This window comes from Oncorhynchus gorbuscha, unplaced genomic scaffold (genome assembly GCF_021184085.1).
Source record: "Oncorhynchus gorbuscha isolate QuinsamMale2020 ecotype Even-year unplaced genomic scaffold, OgorEven_v1.0 Un_scaffold_27:::fragment_6:::debris, whole genome shotgun sequence".
NCBI lineage: Eukaryota > Metazoa > Chordata > Actinopteri > Salmoniformes > Salmonidae > Oncorhynchus > Oncorhynchus gorbuscha.
Genome location: NW_025745132.1, coordinates 27,529 through 49,718, shown reverse-complemented (window position 1 = coordinate 49,718; position 22,190 = coordinate 27,529). Strand labels below are relative to the sequence as shown.

Genomic DNA, 22,190 nt, shown 5'->3' with positions numbered 1-22,190 from the left:
GGAGTGGGCCAAAATCCCTGCTGCAGTGTGTGCAAACCTGGTCAAGAACTACAGGAAATGTATGATCTCTGTATTTCCAAACAAAGGTTTCTGTACCAAATATTAGGTTCTGCTTTTGATGTATCAAATACTTATGTCATGCAATAACATGCGAATTAATTACTTAAAAGTCATACAATGTGATTTCTGGATTTTTCTTTTAGATTCCGTCTCTCACAGTTGAAGTGTACCTATGATTTTAAAAATTACAGACCTCTACATGCTTTGTAAGTAGGAAAACCTGCAAAATCAGGCAGTGTAGCCTAGTGGTTAGAGCGTTGGACTAATAACCGGAAGGTTGCAAGTTCAAACCCCCGAGCTGACAAGGTACTAATCTGTCGTTCTGCCCCTGAACAGGCAGTTAACCCACTGTTCCTAGGCCGTCATTGAAAATAAGAATTTGTTCTTATCTGACTTGCCTGGTTAAATAAAGGTAAAAAAAAAAAATACTTGTTCTCCCCACTGTACATGGAATCACTGGTCACTTTAATAATGGAACACTAGTCACTGTAATAATGTTATATACTGCTTTACTCATCTCGTTTCAGTATTCTACTGTATTTTAGTCAATGCCACTGACATTGCTCGTCCTAAAATGTATATATTTCTTAATTCCATTCTATTACTTTTAGATATGTTGATATTGTTGTGAATTTGTAGATATTACTGCAATGTTGGAGCTAGGAACACAAGCATTTCGCTACACCCAAAATAACATCTGCTAAATGTGTTCTATGTGACCAATGACATTTGATTTTGATTTGATTTGAATTTGGGCTCCAAATGTCCACCCTGTTAGGATTATTCACATGAAAGGTTATAAAAAGAACCTGAAACAAACAAAGTGCCTGAGCTTGACCAATATGTTTTTAATATGTCCTTTTCTCTGATTAGAATGCTCTTTTTCTTTTAAATATATATCATTTTTTCCTCAAAAGTTATGAGTTCCAAAAGGCACCGTAGGAATGACCCAGGTATGCATTCAGAGATCATTAGATGTAAAACTGTGAACCATTGTAGGAATGACCCAGGTATGCATTCAGAGGAGATCATTAGATGTAAAACTGTGAACCATCGTAGGAATGACCCAGGTATGCATTCAGAGGAGATCATTAGATGTAAAACTGTGAACCATCGTAGGAATGACCCAGGTATGCATTCAGAGGAGATCATTAGATGTAAAACTGTGAACCATCGTAGGAATGACCCAGGTATGCATTCAGAGGAGATCATTAGATGTAAAACTGTGAACCATCGTAGGAATGACCCAGGTATGCATTCAGAGGAGATCATTAGATGTAAAACTTTGAACCTATCTTTGTCTCTCTCTGTCACAAACAATACACACAGGAATGCATACACAAACGCACCAGCTCCTCTGTGCTCATGAGGTTCTCCTTGGAGAAGGATGGTGTGTAAGGCTTCTCACTGATCTTCAGAGGATTGACGAGGCTGGCTACTTCACAGCTAACATCTCCAGCCTGCAGAACAACAAGAGGGCAACAGTCAATCTCTTTAAAATATAACTAAGTCCATCAGAAAGGTAATTCTTGCCAGATTCTCCCCCGTCAAACCTGGGATTTGAACCAGCAACTCTGGGCCATGCCTAGTTATTTAGAAACAGGTTGACTGGTTATTTTTACTCACAGGTGCAGTGTTGACTCCTGTCACATACAGTAATGGGTTGCCTCCTGCTGTATCGCTGGGCAGTGAGACTGTGAGGTAGGCAATATTCACTGGGAAATTCCCTGTCGAAACCTGAACAGAAGAGAAAACACCTGTCTTACCATTTCTACCACAAGGGGAAGTATTTTACCACAGACTGACTGACACATAATGATTGTTTGTGCATTATTTCTCACCTTCAGAGAGAATTTTAACTCAGGACCGATGTCATTGAAAGTATTCACTGTGGTCTTCACCTCATTGTCCATGTCAACCACGTAGAAATTGAGATTTGCTTCCCTGGAGAGAGCGATCTCTGAATCATAGTGGACAGGGATGGAGATAGAGGCGTGGTTGTCTGAGGGGTTCACCTCTGTGCTGTCACTGTAATAAGCACATGTAATCAATCAATCAATCAGTCATGTAACAGAAGATCCATAGGACTAAGAGAGATTACTATGTGATCAACAAACAAGCAAGTTCTGTGTACTCCTACCTTAGAGCTTCAAAACTCACATCGGCTTCGGTCTGCAGTTGATTCAGATTGAAGTCAAAGTTGATTACGAATGTCACCTGCAGGGAACAGATGTGTATTGTTTAGGAAACGACAACCCTGGCTGACAAGGAAAGAGAGAGAGACCTACACACACACCCATAGTATTTTGTTTTGTCGTCAGGTCTTACCTCCTGGGTCTTCCTTAAAGCTGGGTATCCCACCTGGCACGAGAGGCTACGAGTCTCTCGGGTGGAGCTACACTTCACCTCTGTTTCATCACTCTGAAATGAATCCCACAATTTTAGGGAATGTTTACTGATAAATATGCAAATAGTCATCCTATAGTGGGTGTCATGCTAAACATCAAAGAGGCTGATCCATACTGGAGGACTGATGGAGGCGTAGAAGAGGTTTTTGGAGTATGTGGCCATGACTCGGGTGTTGTACGCATTCTCCTTCTTGTTGGTCACAGACACAGTGAAGGACAGCCTCTTGTTCTTAAAGCTGACCAACATCTTAGATGAGCTGCAAAACACAACACTCATTTTACTCAAAACAATACAGAGGGGATAAGAATGAATGTTAAAATATACCTGCAGTATGTGAGTGAGATTGTTTCAGTGCTTTGTAATGAAGACACTATATTATGATGGGGTGAGACTGTTTCAGTGCTTTGTAATGAAGACACTATATTATGATGGGGTGGGATTGTTTCAGTGCTTTGTAATGAAGACACTATATTATGATGGGGTGAGACTGTTTCAGTGCTTTGTAATGAAGACACTATATTATGATGGGGTGGGATTGTTTCAGTGCTTTGTAATGAAGACACTATATTATGATGGGGTGAGACTGTTTCAGTGCTTTGTAATGAAGACACTATATTATGATGGGGTGGGATTGTTTCAGTGCTTTGTAATGAAGACACTATATTATGATGGGGTGGGATTGTTTCAGTGCTTTGTAATGAAGACACTATATTATGATGGGGTGAGACTGTTTCAGTGCTTTGTAATGAAGACACTATATTATGATGGGGTGGGACTGTTTCAGTGTTTTGTAATTAAGACACTATATTATGATGGGGAATCTTTTAACAGTGTCACCATTAACTGGAGCAGTGAAAATAAAATATATCATGCTACCCCTCTGACTGGCCGAGGTGCTGTCTGTCTGTCGGTCTGGTCTGGTCTGGTCTGGTCTGGTCTGGTCTGGTCTGGTCTGGTCTGTCTGTCTGTCTGTCTGTCTGTCTGTCTGTCTGTCTGTCTGTCTGTCTGTCTGTCTGTCTGTCTGTCTGTCTGTCTGTCTGTCTGTCTGTCTGTCTGTCTGTCTGTCTGTCTGTCTGTCTGTAATGTCTGTCATGTCTGGTCTGTAATGTCTGTCTGGTCTGTAATGTTTGTCTGTCTGTCTGGCCTGTAATGTCTGTCTGTCTGGTCTGTAATGCCTGTCAGTCTGTAATGTCTGTCTGGTCTGTAATGTATGTCTGTAATGTCTGTGCTGTCTGTATGTCTGGTCTGTAATGTCCGTCTGGTCTGTAATGTCTGTCTGTCTGTAATGTCTGTCTGTAATGTATATCTGTCTGGTCTGTAATGTCTGTCTGTCTGGTCTGTAATGTCTGTCTGGTCTGTAATGTTTGTCTGTCTGTCTGGCCTGTAATGTCTGTCTGTCTGGTCTGTAATGCCTGTCAGTCTGTAATGTCTGTCTGGTCTGTAATGTATGTCTGTAATGTCTGTGCTGTCTGTATGTCTGGTCTGTAATGTCCGTCTGGTCTGTAATGTCTGTCTGTCTGTAATGTCTGTCTGTAATGTATATCTGTCTGGTCTGTAATGTCTGTCTGTCTGGTCTGTAATGTCTGTCTGTATGTCTGTAATGTCTGTCTGTCTGTCTGTCTGTCTGTCTGTCTGTCTGTCTGTCTGTCTGTCTGTCTGTCTGTCTGTCTGTCTGTCTGTCTGTCTGTCTGTCTGTCTGTCTGTCTGTCTGTCTGTCTGTCTGTCTGTCTGTCTGTCTGTCTGTCTGTCTGTCTGTCCTGTGTGTCTGTACTGTGTGTCTGTACTGTGTGTCTGTACTGTGTCTGTACTGTGTGTCTGTACTGTTTGTCTGTACTGTGTGTCTGTTAATGATTCGCTTGGATTCAAACAAATCGCACTGCACTTAACTGTTAAAGGTAATTATGTTAGAGCCGACATCCATAGTGTTTACTGTCAATGCTATCATGTCAGGGAAATTGATTTTAAAAGTCAAGTTCAGTGCAATGTTGCTACATTGTGGTGTGTTTGAATCATGGCCTCTGTCTTTCAACTTATGAAACTATCTGAATTCATTTTCTTTAACCAGCAAGGCTTGATAGAGGAAGTTTATTCTCACTAAAGCAGAACAGCAGAACAGAAAATGAATTATTTGTCCGGTCCCACAGAAAAACATTTTGGAATACTGTGTTTGCTATTCATGAGATCTTATAGGTTAAAGGGAGTGTTCATTTCTGATTGTTGATTTCACTTTTGTTTGTTGTGTTTCACATGCTTTGGCAATGTAAACATATGTTTCCGCCAATAAAGGCCATTTGAATTGAATTGATTTAGGTTTAAGGTAGCCTGCACCACTGACGCCGTGTTCAGTATGGATTTACTATGCTGGATTGAGTGTCAGATCTCACCTGGGAATCATTTCTCCTTTCTTGACGTTCAAGAGCAGGTCACTCTCACACAGATCATCAGAGCCACAGTCTTTGGAGAATGGGATCTGTGTTAAGAGTGTTAAGAGAGACATGACACTCTGTTTAAGGGTTGAATTGGGAATTCAGATGTGGAGGTGCCCTATCCCAGTTCTACATCCCAGTTCAACCCTAACCCTAGCCCTAATCATAGCCCTAGCCTCAACCTCAACCCCAACTCTAAACCCAGCCTCAACCATAGCCCTAATCCTAGCCCTAACCCTAGCCCTAGCCTCAACCTCAACCCCAACCCTAACCTCAACCACAAACCTAGCCCTAAACCTAGCCTCAACCACAACTACAACCCTAACCCTAGCCTCAACCACAACCCTAGCCCTAACCATAGCCTCAACCACAACCCTAGCCCTAGCCCTAACCCTATCCTTAACCACAACCCTAACCCTAGCCTCAACCACAACCCTAGCCCTAACCATAGCCTCAACCACAACCCTAGCCCTAGCCCTAACCCTATCCTTAACCACAACCCTAACCCTAGCCTCAACCACAACCCTATCCCTAACCATAGCCTCAACCACAACCCTAGCCCTAACCATAGCCTCAACCACAACCCTAGCCCTAACCATAGCCTCAACCACAACTACAACCCTAACCCTAGCCTCAACCACAACCCTAGCCCTAACCATAGCCTCAACCACAACCCTAGCCCTAACCACAGCCTCAACCACAACCCTAGCCCTAACCATAGCCTCAACCACAACCCTAGCCCTAACCATAGCCTCAACCACAACCCTAGCCCTAACCATAGCCTCAACCACAACTACAACCCTAACCCTAGCCTCAACCACAACCCTAGCCCTAACCATAGCCTCAACCACAACCCTATCCCTAACCATAGCCTCAACCACAACCCTAGCCCTAACCATAGCCTCAACCACAACCCTAGCCCTAACCATAGCCTCAACCACAACTACAACCCTAACCCTAGCCTCAACCACAACCCTAGCCCTAACCATAGCCTCAACCACAACCCTAGCCCTAGCCCTAACCCTATCCTTAACCACAACCCTAACCCTAGCCTCAACCACAACCCTAGCCCTAAACCTAGCCTCAACCACAACCCTAGCCCTAACCCTAGCACTAGCCTCAACCCCAACCCTAACCCCAGCCTCAACCACAACCCTAACCCTAGCCTCAACTACAACCCTAGCCCTAAACCTAGTCTCAACCACAACCACAACCCTAACCCTAGCTTCAACCACAACCCTAGCCCTAACCCTAGCCCAACCACAAACCTAACCCTAGCCTCAACCACAACCCTAGCCCTGAACCTGGCCTCAACCACAACCCTGGACTCAACCACGACCCTAGCCCTAACCCTAGACTCAACCAAAATCACAACCCTAACCCTAGCCTTAACCACAACCCTAACCCTCAACCACAACCCTAACCCTAACACTATCACTAGCCCTAACTCTAGCCCTAACGCTAACCCTAACCCTGGCCCCAACCCTAGCCCTAACCCTAACCCTAACCCTAACGCTAACCCTAGCCCTAACCCTAGACTCAACCACGACCCTAGCCCTAAACCTAGCCTCAACCAAAATCACAACCCTAACCCTAGCCTTAACCACAACCCTAACCCTCAACCACAACCCTAACCCTAACACTATCACTAGCCCTAACTCTAGCCCTAGCCCTAACGCTAACCCTAACCCTGGCCCCAACCCTAGCCCTAACCCTAACCCTAACCCTAACGCTAACCCTAGCCCTAACCCTAGACTCAACCACGACCCTAGCCCTAAACCTAGCCTCAACCAAAATCACAACCCTAACCCTAGCCTTAACCACAACCCTAACCCTCAACCACAACCCTAACCCTAACACTATCACTAGCCCTAACTCTAGCCCTAGCCCTAACGCTAACCCTAACCCTGGCCCCAACCCTAGCCCTAACCCTAGCCCTAACCCTAGCCCTGCACTAACACATAAAGCACAGATACTACCATCAATAGACATTTAAAAAAAACTTCAAGCAACTGCCAATAGCATGCAAAGCTGTCATCAAGGCACAGGGTGGCTACTTTGAAGAATCTCAAATATAAAATGTTTTGATTTGTTTAACACTTTTTTGTTTACTACATTATTCCATATGTGTTATTTCTTCACTATTATTCTACAACATATTATTGAAACATATTATTGAAACTCACAAAGAACTCCCATGAAGTAGGACGGAGGACATCTAGAACAGGACTGGAGTCTGGGTCATGCAGAGCGATGTCCACACGCAGACCGATTGAGCTCACAAAGTCAGGGGCCTCCTGGCAGACAATAAGACAGAATTGATTTGATTTGTTTCATTCATTTGACTGGGAACATGTGCAACACAACAAACATTGTACAACATTTTAGCTACATACTGGACATTGCTAATTCTCTACAGGATCAGAACTTAGTAACATCTTTGGAATTGTATAAGGAAAACCACATGAGAATACAGCAATGTAGTGTACTTTATATCCTTTTTAATGTTTATACATACATGTAAATATTAGTATTGGCAATTTTTCTCAAATAATAATATATTTATTTTTAAAGAGATTGATATATTAATGACATGTACCAATTGATTATTGAAGAATATAACTTATAAATTCCTCATGAGCTTAGTTCAACTGTCGTACCCCATCAGTACCTTAACTTCTTGGTGATTGGGGGGCAGTATTGAGTAGCTTGGATGAATAAGGTGCCCAGAGTAAACTGTCTGCAACTCAGCCATAAAAGCTAGAATATGCATATAATTAGTATATTTGGATAGAAAACACTCTGAAGTTTCTAAAACTGTTTGAATGATGTCTGTGAGTATAATGAGTAGAATAGAACTAGTCAGGCGAAAACCTGTGAAAAATATTGTCGTTTTTCAACTAATTCCCTATTGAAGATACAGTGGGATATTGGTCATGTTGCACTTCCTAAGGCTTCCACTAGATGTCAACAGTCTTTAGAACCTTGCTTGATGCTTCCACTGTGAAGTAGGGCCGAATGAGAGGGGAGGTCTGGCAGAGAGCCACGAGCTCGTGACGCGCGGTCATGTGAGAGTTACCTCACGTTCCATTGCTTTTCTATAGACAAAGGAATTCTCCGGTTGGAACATTATTGGAACATTATTGAAGATTTATGTTAAAAACATCCTAAAGATTGATACTATACTTAGTTTGACATGTTTCTACGACCTGTAATATAACTTTTTGGACTTTTCGTTCGACCTTTCGGCTGGACATGCACGCGCGTTTGGATTTGTTTACCAAACACACTAACAAATGAAGGTATTTGGACATAAATGATGAACTTTATCGAACAAATCAAACATTTATTGTGGAATTGGGATTCCTGGGAGTGCATTCTGATGAAGATCATCAAAGGTAAGTGAATATTTATAATGCTATTTCTGACTAATGTTGACTACACAACATAACGGATATCTCTTTGGCTGTTTTGGTCTCTGAGCGCCGTACTCAGATTATTGCATGGTGTGCTTTTTCCGTAAATTCTTTTTGAAATCTGACACAGCGGTTACATTAAGGAGAAGTTTATCAAAAGTTCCATATATAATAGTTGTATCTTTTATCAATGTTTATTATGAGTATTTCTGTGAATTGATGTGGCTCTCTGCAAAATCATTGCATGTTTTGGAACTACTGAACATAACACGCCAATGTAAAATTAGATTTTTGGATATAAATATGCACTTTATCGAACAAAACATACATGTATTGTGTAACAAGTCATCTGATGAAGATCATCAAAGGTTAGTGATTCATTTTATCTATATTTCTGCTTTTTGTGACTCCTCTCTTTGGTTGGAAAAATGGCTGTGTTTTTCTGTGACTTGGTGGTGACCTAACATAATCGTTTGTGGTGCTTTTGCTGTAAAGCCTTTTTGAAATCAGACACTGTGGCTGGATTAACGAGAATGTTATCTTTAAAATTGTATAAAATACTTGTATGCTTGAGGAATTTTAATTATGAGATTTTTGTTGTTTTGAATTTGGCGCCCTGCACTTTCACTGGCTGTAGGCGGGGTGGGACGCTACCATCCCAAATATCCCAGAGAGGTTAAACATAAGCTTGTTTTACTCCAATGTTTGTAAACAATGTAAATGCGAACAACAACTGTATAGCCTCAAACCATGGTTAAAACTATATTTTTTATATCATGGATTGGTCAGTCCTTGCATCCATAGCTCTGTCTATGAATTTGAGAGTGGTTATGCTTTGTTATTGTTTCAACTGCAGATTGCCCCTTTAAGTGTTGAAAGGATGCTTCCTCCATTCAAAATTAACACAGTCATTCAATAAGACCTGATGAAGGAGGAAAACCAGACACACTTCATTCAGCAAACCATCATTTCATATTATCTATCTTTACCTGAACAAAAACCTCATAGGTGTCACAGAGCTCCCTGGTGGAAACCCGGATATCTTTCTGCAGGACTCTCTCCGAGTTACTGAACTGACCTCTGGAGGTGACACGAGATGACTGGAGATCAGCATCCAGGGTCAGGTTGTACCTGAGAGCTGAGGTGAGACGTAACAGAGGCAACAAGACACAATTAGAGGGCGCTAAGACCATTGCTATAATACTGAACGTGGCCACTGATATGACAGTGACTGTGGAGAGGGGAAGGGAGAGGGAGAGGGCAAGAGAAGGAGAGAGCAAGAGAGAGAGAGAGGGGGAGAGAGAGGAAGTAGAAGAGAAGGAGAATGAGAGAGAGATAGATTGACACAGGAAAGCAGGGCTTACCCACAGGTCCTACAGGTATCTTGGGCCTGAAGGTTGCACTGAAACAGACAGTGGTATTGAAGCAGGACACCAGCCTCCCACTGACCCTGCACGTCTTACTCAGGATGTTGACCTTGTCAGGGTTAAAGGTCGCCCTCGCTGTCACCACAGCCAGACCTCGAGACCTGGGAGAGGAACAGTCTACTGAGATTTCTTGTCTAAATTCTAATCATTAAGTCACAATGTAGGAGTCAACTTTAGATTGGTTGATTGATTCATTCCTTTATTGGTTAATTAATTGGTTAATTGGTTGACTGACTGGTTGATTCATTCTTTAAATAATGATATAATGGACATCAGCAGCTATGTATAAGTGGTTAGCAGCAGTGTCAGACCCAGTGGGGAATGGACATTATTGTATTTCAGCTAGCTGTTCTGCTCTTCATATGAAGTGGGATGAGATAACAACACTCAATTAGTTTACACAGTTAATAGCAAGCTGTCCATCTCCCTCAGTCAACTAAAACTTGAGGAGACAAGTATTGGATGTTTCTCTCACAAACTACTGTAATTCCATTGGTTTGGTTTAGAGTTACTTTCACCCAAAATAAGTTGGCCAGCTGCTAAGAACAGCTGGCAACTTGAGTGGGACGTGTTGGAATTGTGGGAAACAAAATGATATAGTTGGGGGGGTGGAACAGGGTTAATACAAAGAAAAGAGAAGAAACTAGCAAATCTCACCAGAGCTGGACCACCTTCCCATAAGCCCCCACTGATACATCTGGGATGGTGTCATCGTTTAGGTCAGAGTTGGTGTCTAGGGACCGTCCAAAATACTTCAATGCAGGGTCCAGCTTGGAGCCCAGGATTCTCTGAAATGAACAGGATAAAAGATGATCTCACATCCAATGCTCACGTTGACTGATTTCTAACAGCCTGAGCACCATCTGCATCATCAGCAGGTCTGTATTCAGAGGACAGTGTTGAGTCCTGTCGCTACCTGAGAACACTGTGTCCTCAGTTTCTTCTTGTCCCCGTTGAAGACATAAATGACACCCCTGTTGTTGTCTTCCAGCGGGGCTCCCACCACTACATCACTGTAACCATCCATGTTGAGGTCAGGCACCGCTGAGATGGACATCCCAAAACGAGCGTTGTCCGCCGGGGACGGACCCCTCAGGATCCCCTGGTCACTTAGGATGCCCTAGAAACACCAATGCAAAATAATTAATATTGAATATATTGTAAGTGTGCTTAGGATGATCTCTTTCAGAATGTCCTGAACCACTGTGCTCAGAAGTTGTGGTGTGGAGACCAAACTGAAAGCATTAGATGAAATATACAGCATTGGGTCTGCCCTCAGAAAAGAGATGAAACGCTTTAGGAAGATGTGCTGGGCATTGTCATGAGAAAGCTTTGGGAGTAGGTTACAGTACCGTAGAGTAGAGTACAGTACATATAGTAGACTGTAGTAGGTTACAGCACCGTAGAGTAGAGTACAGTACATATAGTAGACTGTAGTAGGTTACGGTATAGTAGAGTACAGTACAGTACATATAGTAGACTGTAGTAGGTTACGGTATAGTAGAGTAGAGTACAGTACATATAGTAGACTGCAGTAGGTTACAGTACCGTAGAGTAGAGTACAGTACATATAGTAGACTGCAGTAGGTTACAGTACCGTAGAGTAGAGTACAGTACCGTAGAGTAGAGTACAGTACATATAGTAGACTGCAGTAGGTTACAGTACCGTAGAGTAGAGTACAGTACATATAGTAGACTGCAGTAGGTTACAGTACCGTAGAGTAGAGTACAGTACATATAGTAGACTGCAGTAGGTTACAGTACCGTAGAGTAGAGTACAGTACCGTAGAGTAGAGTACAGTACCGTAGAGTAGAGTACAGTACATATAGTAGACTGCAGTAGGTTACAGTACCACAGAGTAGAGTACAGTACCGTAGAGTAGAGTACATATAGTAGACTGCAGTAGGTTACAGTACCACAGAGTAGAGTACAGTACCATAGAGTAGAGTACAGTACCGTAGAGTAGAGTAGAGTGCCGTAGAGTAGAGTACAGTACCGTAGAGTAGAGTACAGTACCGTAGAGTAGAGTACAGTATAGTAGAGTAGAGTACAGTACCGTAGAGTAGAGTACAGTACTGTAGAGTAGAGTACAGTACATATAGTAGACTGCAGTAGGTTACAGTACCGTAGAGTAGAGTACAGTACCGTAGAGTAGAGTACAGTACATATAGTAGACTGCAGTAGGTTACAGTACCGTAGAGTAGAGTGCAGTATAGTAGAGTACAGTACAGTACATATAGTAGACTGTAGTATGTTACGGTATAGTAGAGTACAGTATAGTACAGTACAGTACATATAGTAGACTGCAGTAGATTACAGTACCGTAGAGTAGAGTACAGTAGAGTACATATAGTAGACTGTAGTAGATTACAGTACCGTAGAGTAAAGTACAGTAGAGTATATATAGTAGACTGTAGTAGGTTACGGTATAGTAGAGTACAGTATAGTACAGTACAGTACATATAGTAGACTGCAGTAGATTACAGTACCGTAGAGTAGAGTACAGTAGAGTACATATAGTAGACTGTAGTAGATTACAGTACCGTAGAGTAGAGTACAGTAGAGTACATATAGTAGACTGTAGTAGGTTACGGTATAGTAGAGTACAGTAGAGTACATATAGTAGACTGTAGTAGGTTACGGTATAGTAGAGTACCGTACAGTACATATAGTAGACTGTAGTAGGTTACGGTATAGTAGAGTACAGTACAGTACATATAGTAGACTGTAGTAGGTTACGGTATAGTAGAGTACAGTACAGTACATATAGTAGACTGTAGTAGGTTACGGTATAGTAGAGTACAGTACAGTACTTCCTACTTCCTTCTCACCCCCCCCCCCCCTTTAAGATTTAGATGCACTATTGTAAAGTGACTGTTCCACTGGATGTCATAAGGTGAATGCACCAATTTATAAGTCGCTCTGGATAAGAGCGTCTGCTAAATGACTTAAATGTAAATGTAATGTAATGCAGTACAGTACAGTAGGTAACAGTACAGTAGACTACAGTAGGTTACAGTACAGTAGAGTACAGTACAATACTGCACAGTAGAGTACAGCACAGTAGAGTACAGCACAGTAGAGTACAGTACAGTAGAATACCGCACAGTGCAGTAGAGTGCAGTACAGTAGAGTACAGTGCAGTACAGTATAATACAGCACAGTACAGTAGAGTACAGTACAGTAGAGTACAGTACAGTAGAATACAGCACAGTACAGTAGAGTACAGTACAGTAGACTACAGCACAGTAGAGTACAGTACAGTAGAGTACAGCACAGTGCAGTAGAGTGCAGTACAGTAGAGTACAGTACAGTACAGTAGAATACAGCACAGTACAGTAGAGTACAGTGCAGTACAGTACAGTAGAATACAGCACAATACAGTAGACTACAGTAGGTTACAGTACAGTACAATACTGCACAGTAAAGTACAGTACAGTAGAATACAGCACTATGCAGTACAGTAGAATACAGCACAGTGCAGTAGAGTGCAGTATGTGTGGCTTACCTTGGTGAAAGAGAGGAGATAGACCTTCCCAGTCTCCTTCTTCTGTTCATTCATGAACATGGGAGCGCCAACCAGCAGTATATCAGACACACCATCTTTATCCACATCCAGAGGACAGAGTACACTGCCATAGTAGGAGCCTATCTACAGAATAGAAAGCACATGGAGCACACAGTATCTTTAGAGCCTATCTACAGAATAGAAAGCACATGGAACACACAGTATCTTTAGAGCCTATCTACAGAATAGAAAGCACATGGAACACACAGTATCTTTAGAGCCTATCTACAGAATAGAAAGCACATGGAACACACAGTATCTTTAGAGCCTATCTACAGAATAGAAAGCACATGGAACACACAGTATCTTTAGAGCCTATCTACAGAATAGAAAGCACATGGAACACACAGTATCTTTAGAGCCTATCTACAGAATAGAAAGCACATGGAACACACAGTATCTTTAGAGCCTATCTACAGAATAGAAAGCACATGGAACACACAGTATCTTTAGAGCCAGTGAGCAGAAACAAAGGATAATAACATTAACAAGTCAGATATGATAGATCACACATAGATAATAGAGAGAACAGAGATAATAGAAAGCTTTGACATCTACCACCAGAAAAAAGGTACATGCTCTTCTCTGTCAGCCAGTCCCATCCTCGTACCTGATCTCCTCTCTGGGAGTCTATGACGGTGGGTTGTCCTTTGTTGTTGATGATGTACACTATGACCTGTCCAGTGTGGTTGGACCGAGGAGCGCCAGCCACGTAGTACTCCGTGCTGCCATCATTCAGCGTTGTCACAGAGTAGCCTGAACCGAACAGCCAAACAGAACATTATGGACTGATCTGTAACAATATCCAGTGCTAGAGGTTTTACTGCCAGTCACACTGTAAATCGAGATATATTTAGTTTGAACTCCAATAAACATTCAAATTGGCTTAGAAATTGTTGGAAAATCAAGAGGCGTAAGAATGGCTTGGTGCTGTATGATAAACCAACAATAAAATAGCACTGCTTAAAATGAAGATAAAGGAGCAAATATTGACTTGTAAAACATATCAAACTCACATACCTAATAGTGAACTGTGGTTTCTGTCCTCTAGAATGTTCTCGAAGGCCGTCTTGGGGAAGATGTCTGATTTCTGAGGAGTGTAGTGAACCACAGTACCACTCCAGCCATAGGCCCCCACTGCACCCAGCATCATCATATTCTAGAACAAGTGGGAGAGAATGGCCTGTTTAAACATGCTGAATAGAGGTTTACAGGTTGGAAATACATGTGGAGGTTTGTGTGATAGTATCCATAGCCCATACATACCTGCTTCTTGGTTTGGTGGGCACTGAAGCCCACTTGGGACATCTCCATCTGAAAATCACCCCCTTTCCCAGTACCTGTCTCTCGAGACAACACACAATGAAAAGATTAGTGGCTTTGTTTAGTGTCCTGTACAGAGTAAGACTGCTACCTTCTTAAAAAGGTAACATGTCTTCAAGGTCCATTCATATTGCTGGAATGTATATAGGTCGATATTTTTTCATTATGGATACAAATTTGACCTCTATAAAAAAAATCTGAATAAATGACTTTAGAAAACGGTAGTGTACCCTCTATATTGAAGATTCTGTCTCCCAGAGTTCCAGCGATCTCAAGCAGAGCTTCCTCAGCTGACACATTAAAGAAGTACCTGTCTGTCGGGGTACTGGCGATGGACTTGATCTCAGCAATCAGGTTTTTAGTGTCGATGTCATTCCTTATGTAATACCCGAGGACCTAGAAACATAATAAATAATACATCTTAAAGCGATTTATATTAGAATGAAAGGGACGATTAATCAAACATAAAAATGTCATGTTAAAAATGGGATCAAACAGTAAATGTTAACACCTCACACTTAACACTGTATATAAGTATGTATACCTATGTGCCTTTTGCTAAAGAGAAACAAACCTAGATATATATACGTCAAGCTAAATGTGATATTAACTTACAGCAATACCAAACCGGGTGATCTTGTCCTGCTCACACTTCCCGATGACGTCGTCTTTGAGGCCCTTGTCGTGAGACTCTCCATCCGTCACCACCACCATCACCTTGCTGGCTCCAGGTCGGGCACCGTTCGTAGGCAGGAACGCCTGCCGTCTGAGATACACACTCAATAGGTGTCAAACAGCAACATCCATCTCAAACCCAAGTCAATAGCAAAAAGCATAGCTTCTAACACGCTTGTTCTGACACATTTTATTGTGTTGGATTCCATTGAATTCCATTCTTCCAAGTGTTGTATTCCTTTCCATTCTATTCAAGTGTTCCATTCTAACCCCCTCTTTGGGGGGTTTTCAGTTTGCAAATAGAGGTTCTAATCCTTTTGTTCAAGTCTTTTTATAAATATGTTGAGTCAACAGAGGCAGGATATGTTTATTTAGAATACACGAGGTCACGGTCACTTAAGGACCCATTGACTACCAGAAAACAAGAGGAAATTACTGAAAATGTTGGCATTGCAGGCAGGGAAAGTGTTGCTCACTGAGACGCACCTGGCAAATTCAATGGCCCGGAAGGTGTTCGTCTCCAGGCCTGACTTCTGGGGTATGTTCGCTGCGGCCGCAATGATTGAGTCTTTGGTTTTGTAGGATTTCAGATAGAATTCAAAATACGGATCAACCGCGTACTGTATAATACTTACCTGAAAGCAAAAACATAAAGTCAGCAAACAAACTGATAGGGACAAATGCATGTCATTTACTTGGGCCAGGATTCAATCCGACAGTGGGTTGTCGGCAATGCGGCTTTTAAAGGCAATTTCAAAATGAGACGAAATATGCATGGTTTATCTTGAATGAGATCTAGAACGCAGGAACATTGCCTTTAAAAGCTGCATTGTCGATTGCATCCGGCTTTTGACAATTCCTATAAATAAATGTCAGTCGTGGCATTTCATTCTACCTGAGCCCAGGTAGAAATGATGTACAGAAATTATGTTGTACAGAAATGATGTACAGTACACTGACAACTGTGATCCCATTTACATTTACATTTAAGTCATTTAGCAGACGCTCTTATCCAGAGCGACTTACAAATTGGTGCATTCACCTTATGACATCCAGTGGGACAGTCACTTACCTGAGTATTGTCAGGTCCAATATCCAAGTTCTCCAACAGTTTCTTGAGGAAAGCCACAACTGGTGGCCAGGGATATATACTGTTAGAGCCATCCAAGACAATAGCAATATCCATGGGACCCCCACAAGCTGGAAAGACAGTAGCCATGTATAACTCCAATTACAAAGGGATGTTAAATATGATATACAGTAGGACTTCATTTATACTTTTAATCAAAGGTGAAAACAATACAGAATTCTTATTCTAAGGATACACATGTAAAAATGATTGTGGACTCTTACTCTGAAGGGCAGGTGAGAATGAAGACAGGGGGTTGAAGAGAGGGCTGACTTCTGCACAGATCCCTGGGTAGTAATATTGACTGCCACATTTCTGAGCCCACAGAGGTCCACATGTCTACCAGGAAATGAAGACGCATGAGACAGACGGTAAAACATCCAAAACAACCTTTAGGCTATCAGCCAATCCCAAACTGATCTTCTAGGAGTTTTCCAACTGTACAATCAGATATAGGTTAAATCTGCTTACCATGAATACATTTTTCCCTTGTGACCGTGCGGGCTAGGGTATCTCAGTTTAGGGTAGCTAGGCGTAGGATATCTAGGGTTAGGTTAGCTAGGCGTAGGATATCTAGGGTTAGGTTAGCTAGGCTTAGGATATCTAGGGTTAGGTTAGCTAGGCGTAGGATATCTAGGGTTAGGTTAGCTAGGCTTAGGATATCTAGGGTTAGGTTAGCTAGGCGTAGGATATCTAGGGTTAGGTTAGCTAGGCGTAGGATATCTAGGGTTAGGTTAGCTAGGCGTAGGATATCTAGGGTTAGGTTAGCTAGGCGTAGGATATCTAGGGTTAGGTTAGCTAGGCTTAGGATATCTAGGGTTAGGTTAGCTAGGCGTAGGATATCTAGGGTTAGGTTAGCTAGGCGTAGGATATCTAGGGTTAGGTTAGCTAGGCTTAGGATATCTAGGGTTAGGTTAGCTAGGCTTAGGATATTTAGGGTTAGGTTAGCTAGGCTTAGGATATCTAGGGTTAGGTTAGCTAGGCGTAGGATATCTAGGGTTAGGTTAGCTAGGCTTAGGATATCTAGGGTTAGGTTAGCTAGGCTTAGGATATTTAGGGTTAGGTTAGCTAGGCTTAGGATATCTAGGGTAGCTAGGATATCTCAGTTTAGGCTAGCTAAGATTAGGGTAGCTAGGATTAAGGTATCTAGGGGTATGGTAGCTAGGGTTAGGTTAGCTAGGCTTAGGATATCTAGGGTATCCAGGGTTAGGGTAGATAGGGTTAGGGTAGCTAGGCTTAGGGTATCTAGGGTATCTAGTGTAGCTAGGGTTATGGTAGCTAGGGTTAGGATATCTAGGGTTATGGTATCTAGGGTTAGGGTATCTAGGGTTAGGGTAGCTAGGGTTAGGGTAAGGGTAGCTAGGGTATCTAGGGTTAGAGTATCTATGGTTAGGGTATCTAGGGGTAGGGTAGCTAGGATTAGGGTAGCTAGGATTATGGTTAGGGTATCTAGGGTTATGGTAGCTATGGGTTATGGTAGCTATGGTTAGGGTTAGGGTATCTAGGGTTAGGGTAGCTAGGATATCTAGGGTTAGGGTAGCTAGGGTATCTAGGGAATCTAGGGTTAGGGTAGCTAGGGTATCTAGGGTTAGGGTAGCTCGGGTTAGGGTATCTAGGGTTAGGGTAGCTCGGGTTAGGGTAGCTCAGGTTAGGGTAGCTAGGGTTAGGGTAGCTCGGGTTAGGGTATCCCGGGTTAGGGTAGCTCGGGTTAGGGTATCTAGGGTTAGGGTAACTCGGGTTAGGGTAGCTCGGGTTAGGGTAGCTCAGTTTAGGGTAGCTTGGGTTAGGGTAGCTAGGGTTAGGGTAGCAAGGGTTAGGGTAGCTAGGCTTAGGGTAGCTAGGGTTAGGGTAGTTCTACAGCTGTACAGAAGTAGTGATGTAAAATCAAATTACCATAAATGTATCTTCTGTAGCTGTACGGGTTAGGGTCAGCCCCAGGCTCATGTTGACATTGACATTACTCACTGTTGATATGCTGACTGAGTCTAACAGGAGAGGACGAACAGTTAGTACACTGTACTTACAGGAATAATTATGCTGCAATAAGAAAAACACTTTAAAGTGTTATTGAATACATTCTCATGGTGTAATTACAGAGGTTTACTAACATTCATTAAAACCCAAAATGAGCACAGAGTTCAATGAGAACTCTCAACTCTGAACAAAATCCCATCCTAACTTCTGTGGCCATAATTCTGACTGACAGACAGATTTGACAGGATTCAAAGAGATTTAAAGGAATGCTATGGTAAAACACAAGATAACACTACACAAGTCACACAAGGATTGCTAAATGAATAAGAGTTGGTTATAGAAAATAGCTGGAGCTGTCTTACTTTGCAGGTTGAGTCTCTGACATCCTGAACTGGCCCCTCTGATCTCACACTTGTAGACGTCCCCTTTCCTGTCCTGGTTGTATCCACTCCAGGGAGAACCAACCAGCAACCTGAGGGGAAACACACACACACACACACACACACACACACACACACACACACACACACACACACACACACACACACACACACACACACACACACACACACACACACACACACACACACACACACACACACACACACACACACACACACACACACACACACACACACACACACACACACACACACACACACACACACACACACACACACACACACACACACATCACATCACATCACATCACAAATATTTACTTACAATGGTGTGAAGATCTAAATTACTTCATTAATGGCAACTACTGTAATGCCATTGTCAGGAAATAGTTGGATACAGTACCATACATTCACAACAAGACAATTAGAGTAACATGATCTGTAAGCAGAGTTTGTTCTTTTCTACAGGTGTGGAAGGTAAACACATACTCTACCAACATCATCACAGTTCATCTTAGGGTGGAAGGTATAATAAGCACCTTAACCCTGAGGGGCAAAGTGCAGATACTTTGATTTGATCAAATCAAATGTATTTATATAGCCCTTCGTACATCAGCTGATATCTCAAAGTGCTGATCACTCTTTTGTTGCAGAGAATTTTCCTGCAAAGCAGGAAATACAAACTTGTAGTGTGTTCGAGGTTTAAAAAGGCTTCTAAAAACTGTAATTTTGACTTTAGAATGTTAGACTTGATTTCCCCCTACGAAAAATTTATCAATCCCTATCAAATAAATGTCCATTATATAAATCCACATAATAAATCACATTTCCTCTTGCTGCAGGATTATTCTCCTGCTGTAACAAACTGGCTCAAATTAAGATCCTACATCTGTAAGGGGATGTTTTCAGTCTCCTTCTGTTGCATGAGAAGGAGAAAGACATAATCAGTGGCAGTCCCGTTGTCTGCTGCTGGTGGATCAGGAGCTGGGTAACCATGGTGATTACACAACATTACCACCATGTGAGTCAGCCAGTCAGGACACACATGCCCACTACATTACACAATGTGATGTCAAACATCCTCCCACAAAAACCAGCCACACATATTACCCTTTCTTGATTAGCTTATACACACACACACACACACACACACACACACACACACACACACACACACACACACACACACACACACACACACACACACACACACACACACACACACACACACACACACACACACACACACACACACACACACACACACACACACACACACACCATGGGGGAAAGCCCCACCTTGCTAGACTACACAGTGTGGACAGACAGACCACCTAGCGTTTTTAAACTGTTGACACACAGATGGACTCACTACAACATCCTGTGAGGTACAGTATAACAACACAACAGCACCACTCAGACTGAGAAAGAGTGGGCACAGACATACTGAAAGTATGGCCATTGGGGTGTGTCAGTGAAGTCTTGCTGTGTTTTGATTGGCCATTCATGAGGGTACATCTGGAGTTCTGGGAATACCTGTATGATGTTCTATTGCAAACAAATATATATTTTGGTGTGATATTAAACCTAGTAAAGACTGAATGAAAGCCCATAGCATCAGCTGGATGCAGGACTTGATGGACGGTGGGCAAAGTTCTTCACAAGCCTGGTGTCACAAAGAAGAGAAACATGCCTTCCACTGGCTACAGAATACACACTATTGTGTTGTGCTTCTCATTGCTGGTGTTAGATGAACTGCTACCATTAAGTATACAATTCTTGGTCTTGTGTTCAATGTTGTTTCCTGGAATATTCCAAAACTCCCCTTATTTAATTGTGCTTCATAGGAATAGTGATTCAGCAAGTAGTGTGATTCAGAGGGTGATAAACGTCCCCTGACTTTGTGTTAGAGCCAAAACCTACACTCTGAGACAGGAAGCCGCCAATTAGACAAAGGGAGTGTACTTTGACCCCGGATTTCTCTGTGATGTCATACATTCAGCCTTTCAATACAACAAGGCACCTCTATTATTTGGGGTTCACAGGGACTCTGGGTTTTCCCTATATTGACTCACTGTTTTTATCCTTTACCCTCCTCGTTTCAAGTGGGGTATTTGTCAAGATTACAAATGACCAAACAATACATCTCTACTAGTTTGAGAATCAGTCTCTGCTACCCAGGCTAAATCTCTACTGTTATTTTGTAATAAACCCAGTGTCATCCACCAGCTGACTCTCTATCTGTTGAATTAGTCCTGGGACGAGGTTAGTCAAAACCTGGTCAATTAGTCCTGGGACGAGGTTAGTCAAAACCTGGTCAATTAGTCCTGGGACGAGGTTAGTCAAAACCTGCTGAATTAGTCCTGGGACGAGGTTAGTCAAAACCTGTTGAATTAGTCCTGGGACGAGGTTAGTCAAAACCTGTTGAATTAGTCCTGGGACGAGGTTAGTCAAAACCTGCTGAATTAGTCCTGGGACGAGGTTAGTCAAAACCTGCTGAATTAGTCCTGGGACGAGGTTAGTCAAAACCTGGTCAATTAGTCCTGGGACGAGGTTAGTCAAAACCTGCTGAATTAGTCCTGGGACGAGGTTAGTCAAAACCTGTTGAATTAGTCCTGGGACGAGGTTAGTCAAAACCTGGTCAATTAGCCCTGGGACGTTGTTAGTCAAAACCTGGTCAATTAGCATTGGGACGTTGTTAGTCAAAACCTGGTCAATTAGTCCTGGGACGAGGTTAGTCAAAACCTGGTCAATTAGCCCTGGGACGTTGTTAGTCAAAACCTGTTGAATTAGCCCTGGGACGTTGTTAGTCAAAACCTGGTCAATTAGCCCTGGGACGTTGTTAGTCAAAACCTGTTGAATTAGCCCTGGGACATTGTTCGTCAAAACCTGATGAATTTTTTAATTTTTTTTAACCTTTATTTAACTAGGCAAGTCAGTTAAGAACAATTTCTTATTTTCAATGACGGCCTAGGAACAGTGGGTTAACTGCCTGATCAGGATCAGAAGGACAGATTGGGGCGGCAGCGTAACCTAGTGGTTAGAGCATTGGACTAGTAACCGGAAGGTTGTGAGTTCAAACCCCCGAGCTGACAAGGTACAAATCTGTCGTTCTGCCCCTGAACAGGCAGTTAACCCACTGTTCCCAGGCCGTCATTGAAAATAAGAATGTGTTCTTAACTGACTTGCCTGGTTAAATAAAGGTAAAAAAAAAAAAAATGTGTACCTTGTCGGCTCGGGGATTTGGACTAGTAACCGGAAGGTTGCAACCACTAGGCTACGCTGCCGCCCCACGGGGACGAGGTTAGTCATAACGTGTTGAATTAGTCCTGGGACGAGGTTAGTCAAAACCAGTTGAATTAGTCCTGGGATTTTGTTAGT

General features: G+C 42.4%; 1 protein-coding gene across 1 annotated transcript in view; it reads right to left on the bottom strand.

Moving 5' to 3' along the window:
* Positions 1 to 22,190, bottom strand: part of LOC124017546 (integrin alpha-2-like) — a 48,416-nt gene that overhangs the window by 5,679 nt on the left and 20,547 nt on the right. The window contains exons 3-25 of the mRNA XM_046332762.1: positions 18,771 to 18,880; positions 18,328 to 18,419; positions 16,659 to 16,773; positions 16,378 to 16,505; positions 15,792 to 15,940; positions 15,246 to 15,396; positions 14,861 to 15,026; positions 14,574 to 14,647; positions 14,328 to 14,466; positions 13,918 to 14,063; positions 13,248 to 13,391; positions 10,655 to 10,858; positions 10,396 to 10,526; positions 9,676 to 9,839; positions 9,301 to 9,449; positions 7,082 to 7,192; positions 4,854 to 4,939; positions 2,584 to 2,725; positions 2,389 to 2,481; positions 2,201 to 2,277; positions 1,902 to 2,088; positions 1,687 to 1,797; positions 1,410 to 1,520 (exon numbers count right to left, since the gene is read on the bottom strand). Of these exons, the coding sequence (XP_046188718.1) occupies positions 1,410 to 1,520; positions 1,687 to 1,797; positions 1,902 to 2,088; positions 2,201 to 2,277; positions 2,389 to 2,481; positions 2,584 to 2,725; positions 4,854 to 4,939; positions 7,082 to 7,192; positions 9,301 to 9,449; positions 9,676 to 9,839; positions 10,396 to 10,526; positions 10,655 to 10,858; positions 13,248 to 13,391; positions 13,918 to 14,063; positions 14,328 to 14,466; positions 14,574 to 14,647; positions 14,861 to 15,026; positions 15,246 to 15,396; positions 15,792 to 15,940; positions 16,378 to 16,505; positions 16,659 to 16,773; positions 18,328 to 18,419; positions 18,771 to 18,880 (2,980 nt within the window). The remainder of the gene's footprint in view (positions 1 to 1,409; positions 1,521 to 1,686; positions 1,798 to 1,901; positions 2,089 to 2,200; positions 2,278 to 2,388; positions 2,482 to 2,583; positions 2,726 to 4,853; positions 4,940 to 7,081; positions 7,193 to 9,300; positions 9,450 to 9,675; positions 9,840 to 10,395; positions 10,527 to 10,654; positions 10,859 to 13,247; positions 13,392 to 13,917; positions 14,064 to 14,327; positions 14,467 to 14,573; positions 14,648 to 14,860; positions 15,027 to 15,245; positions 15,397 to 15,791; positions 15,941 to 16,377; positions 16,506 to 16,658; positions 16,774 to 18,327; positions 18,420 to 18,770; positions 18,881 to 22,190) is intronic.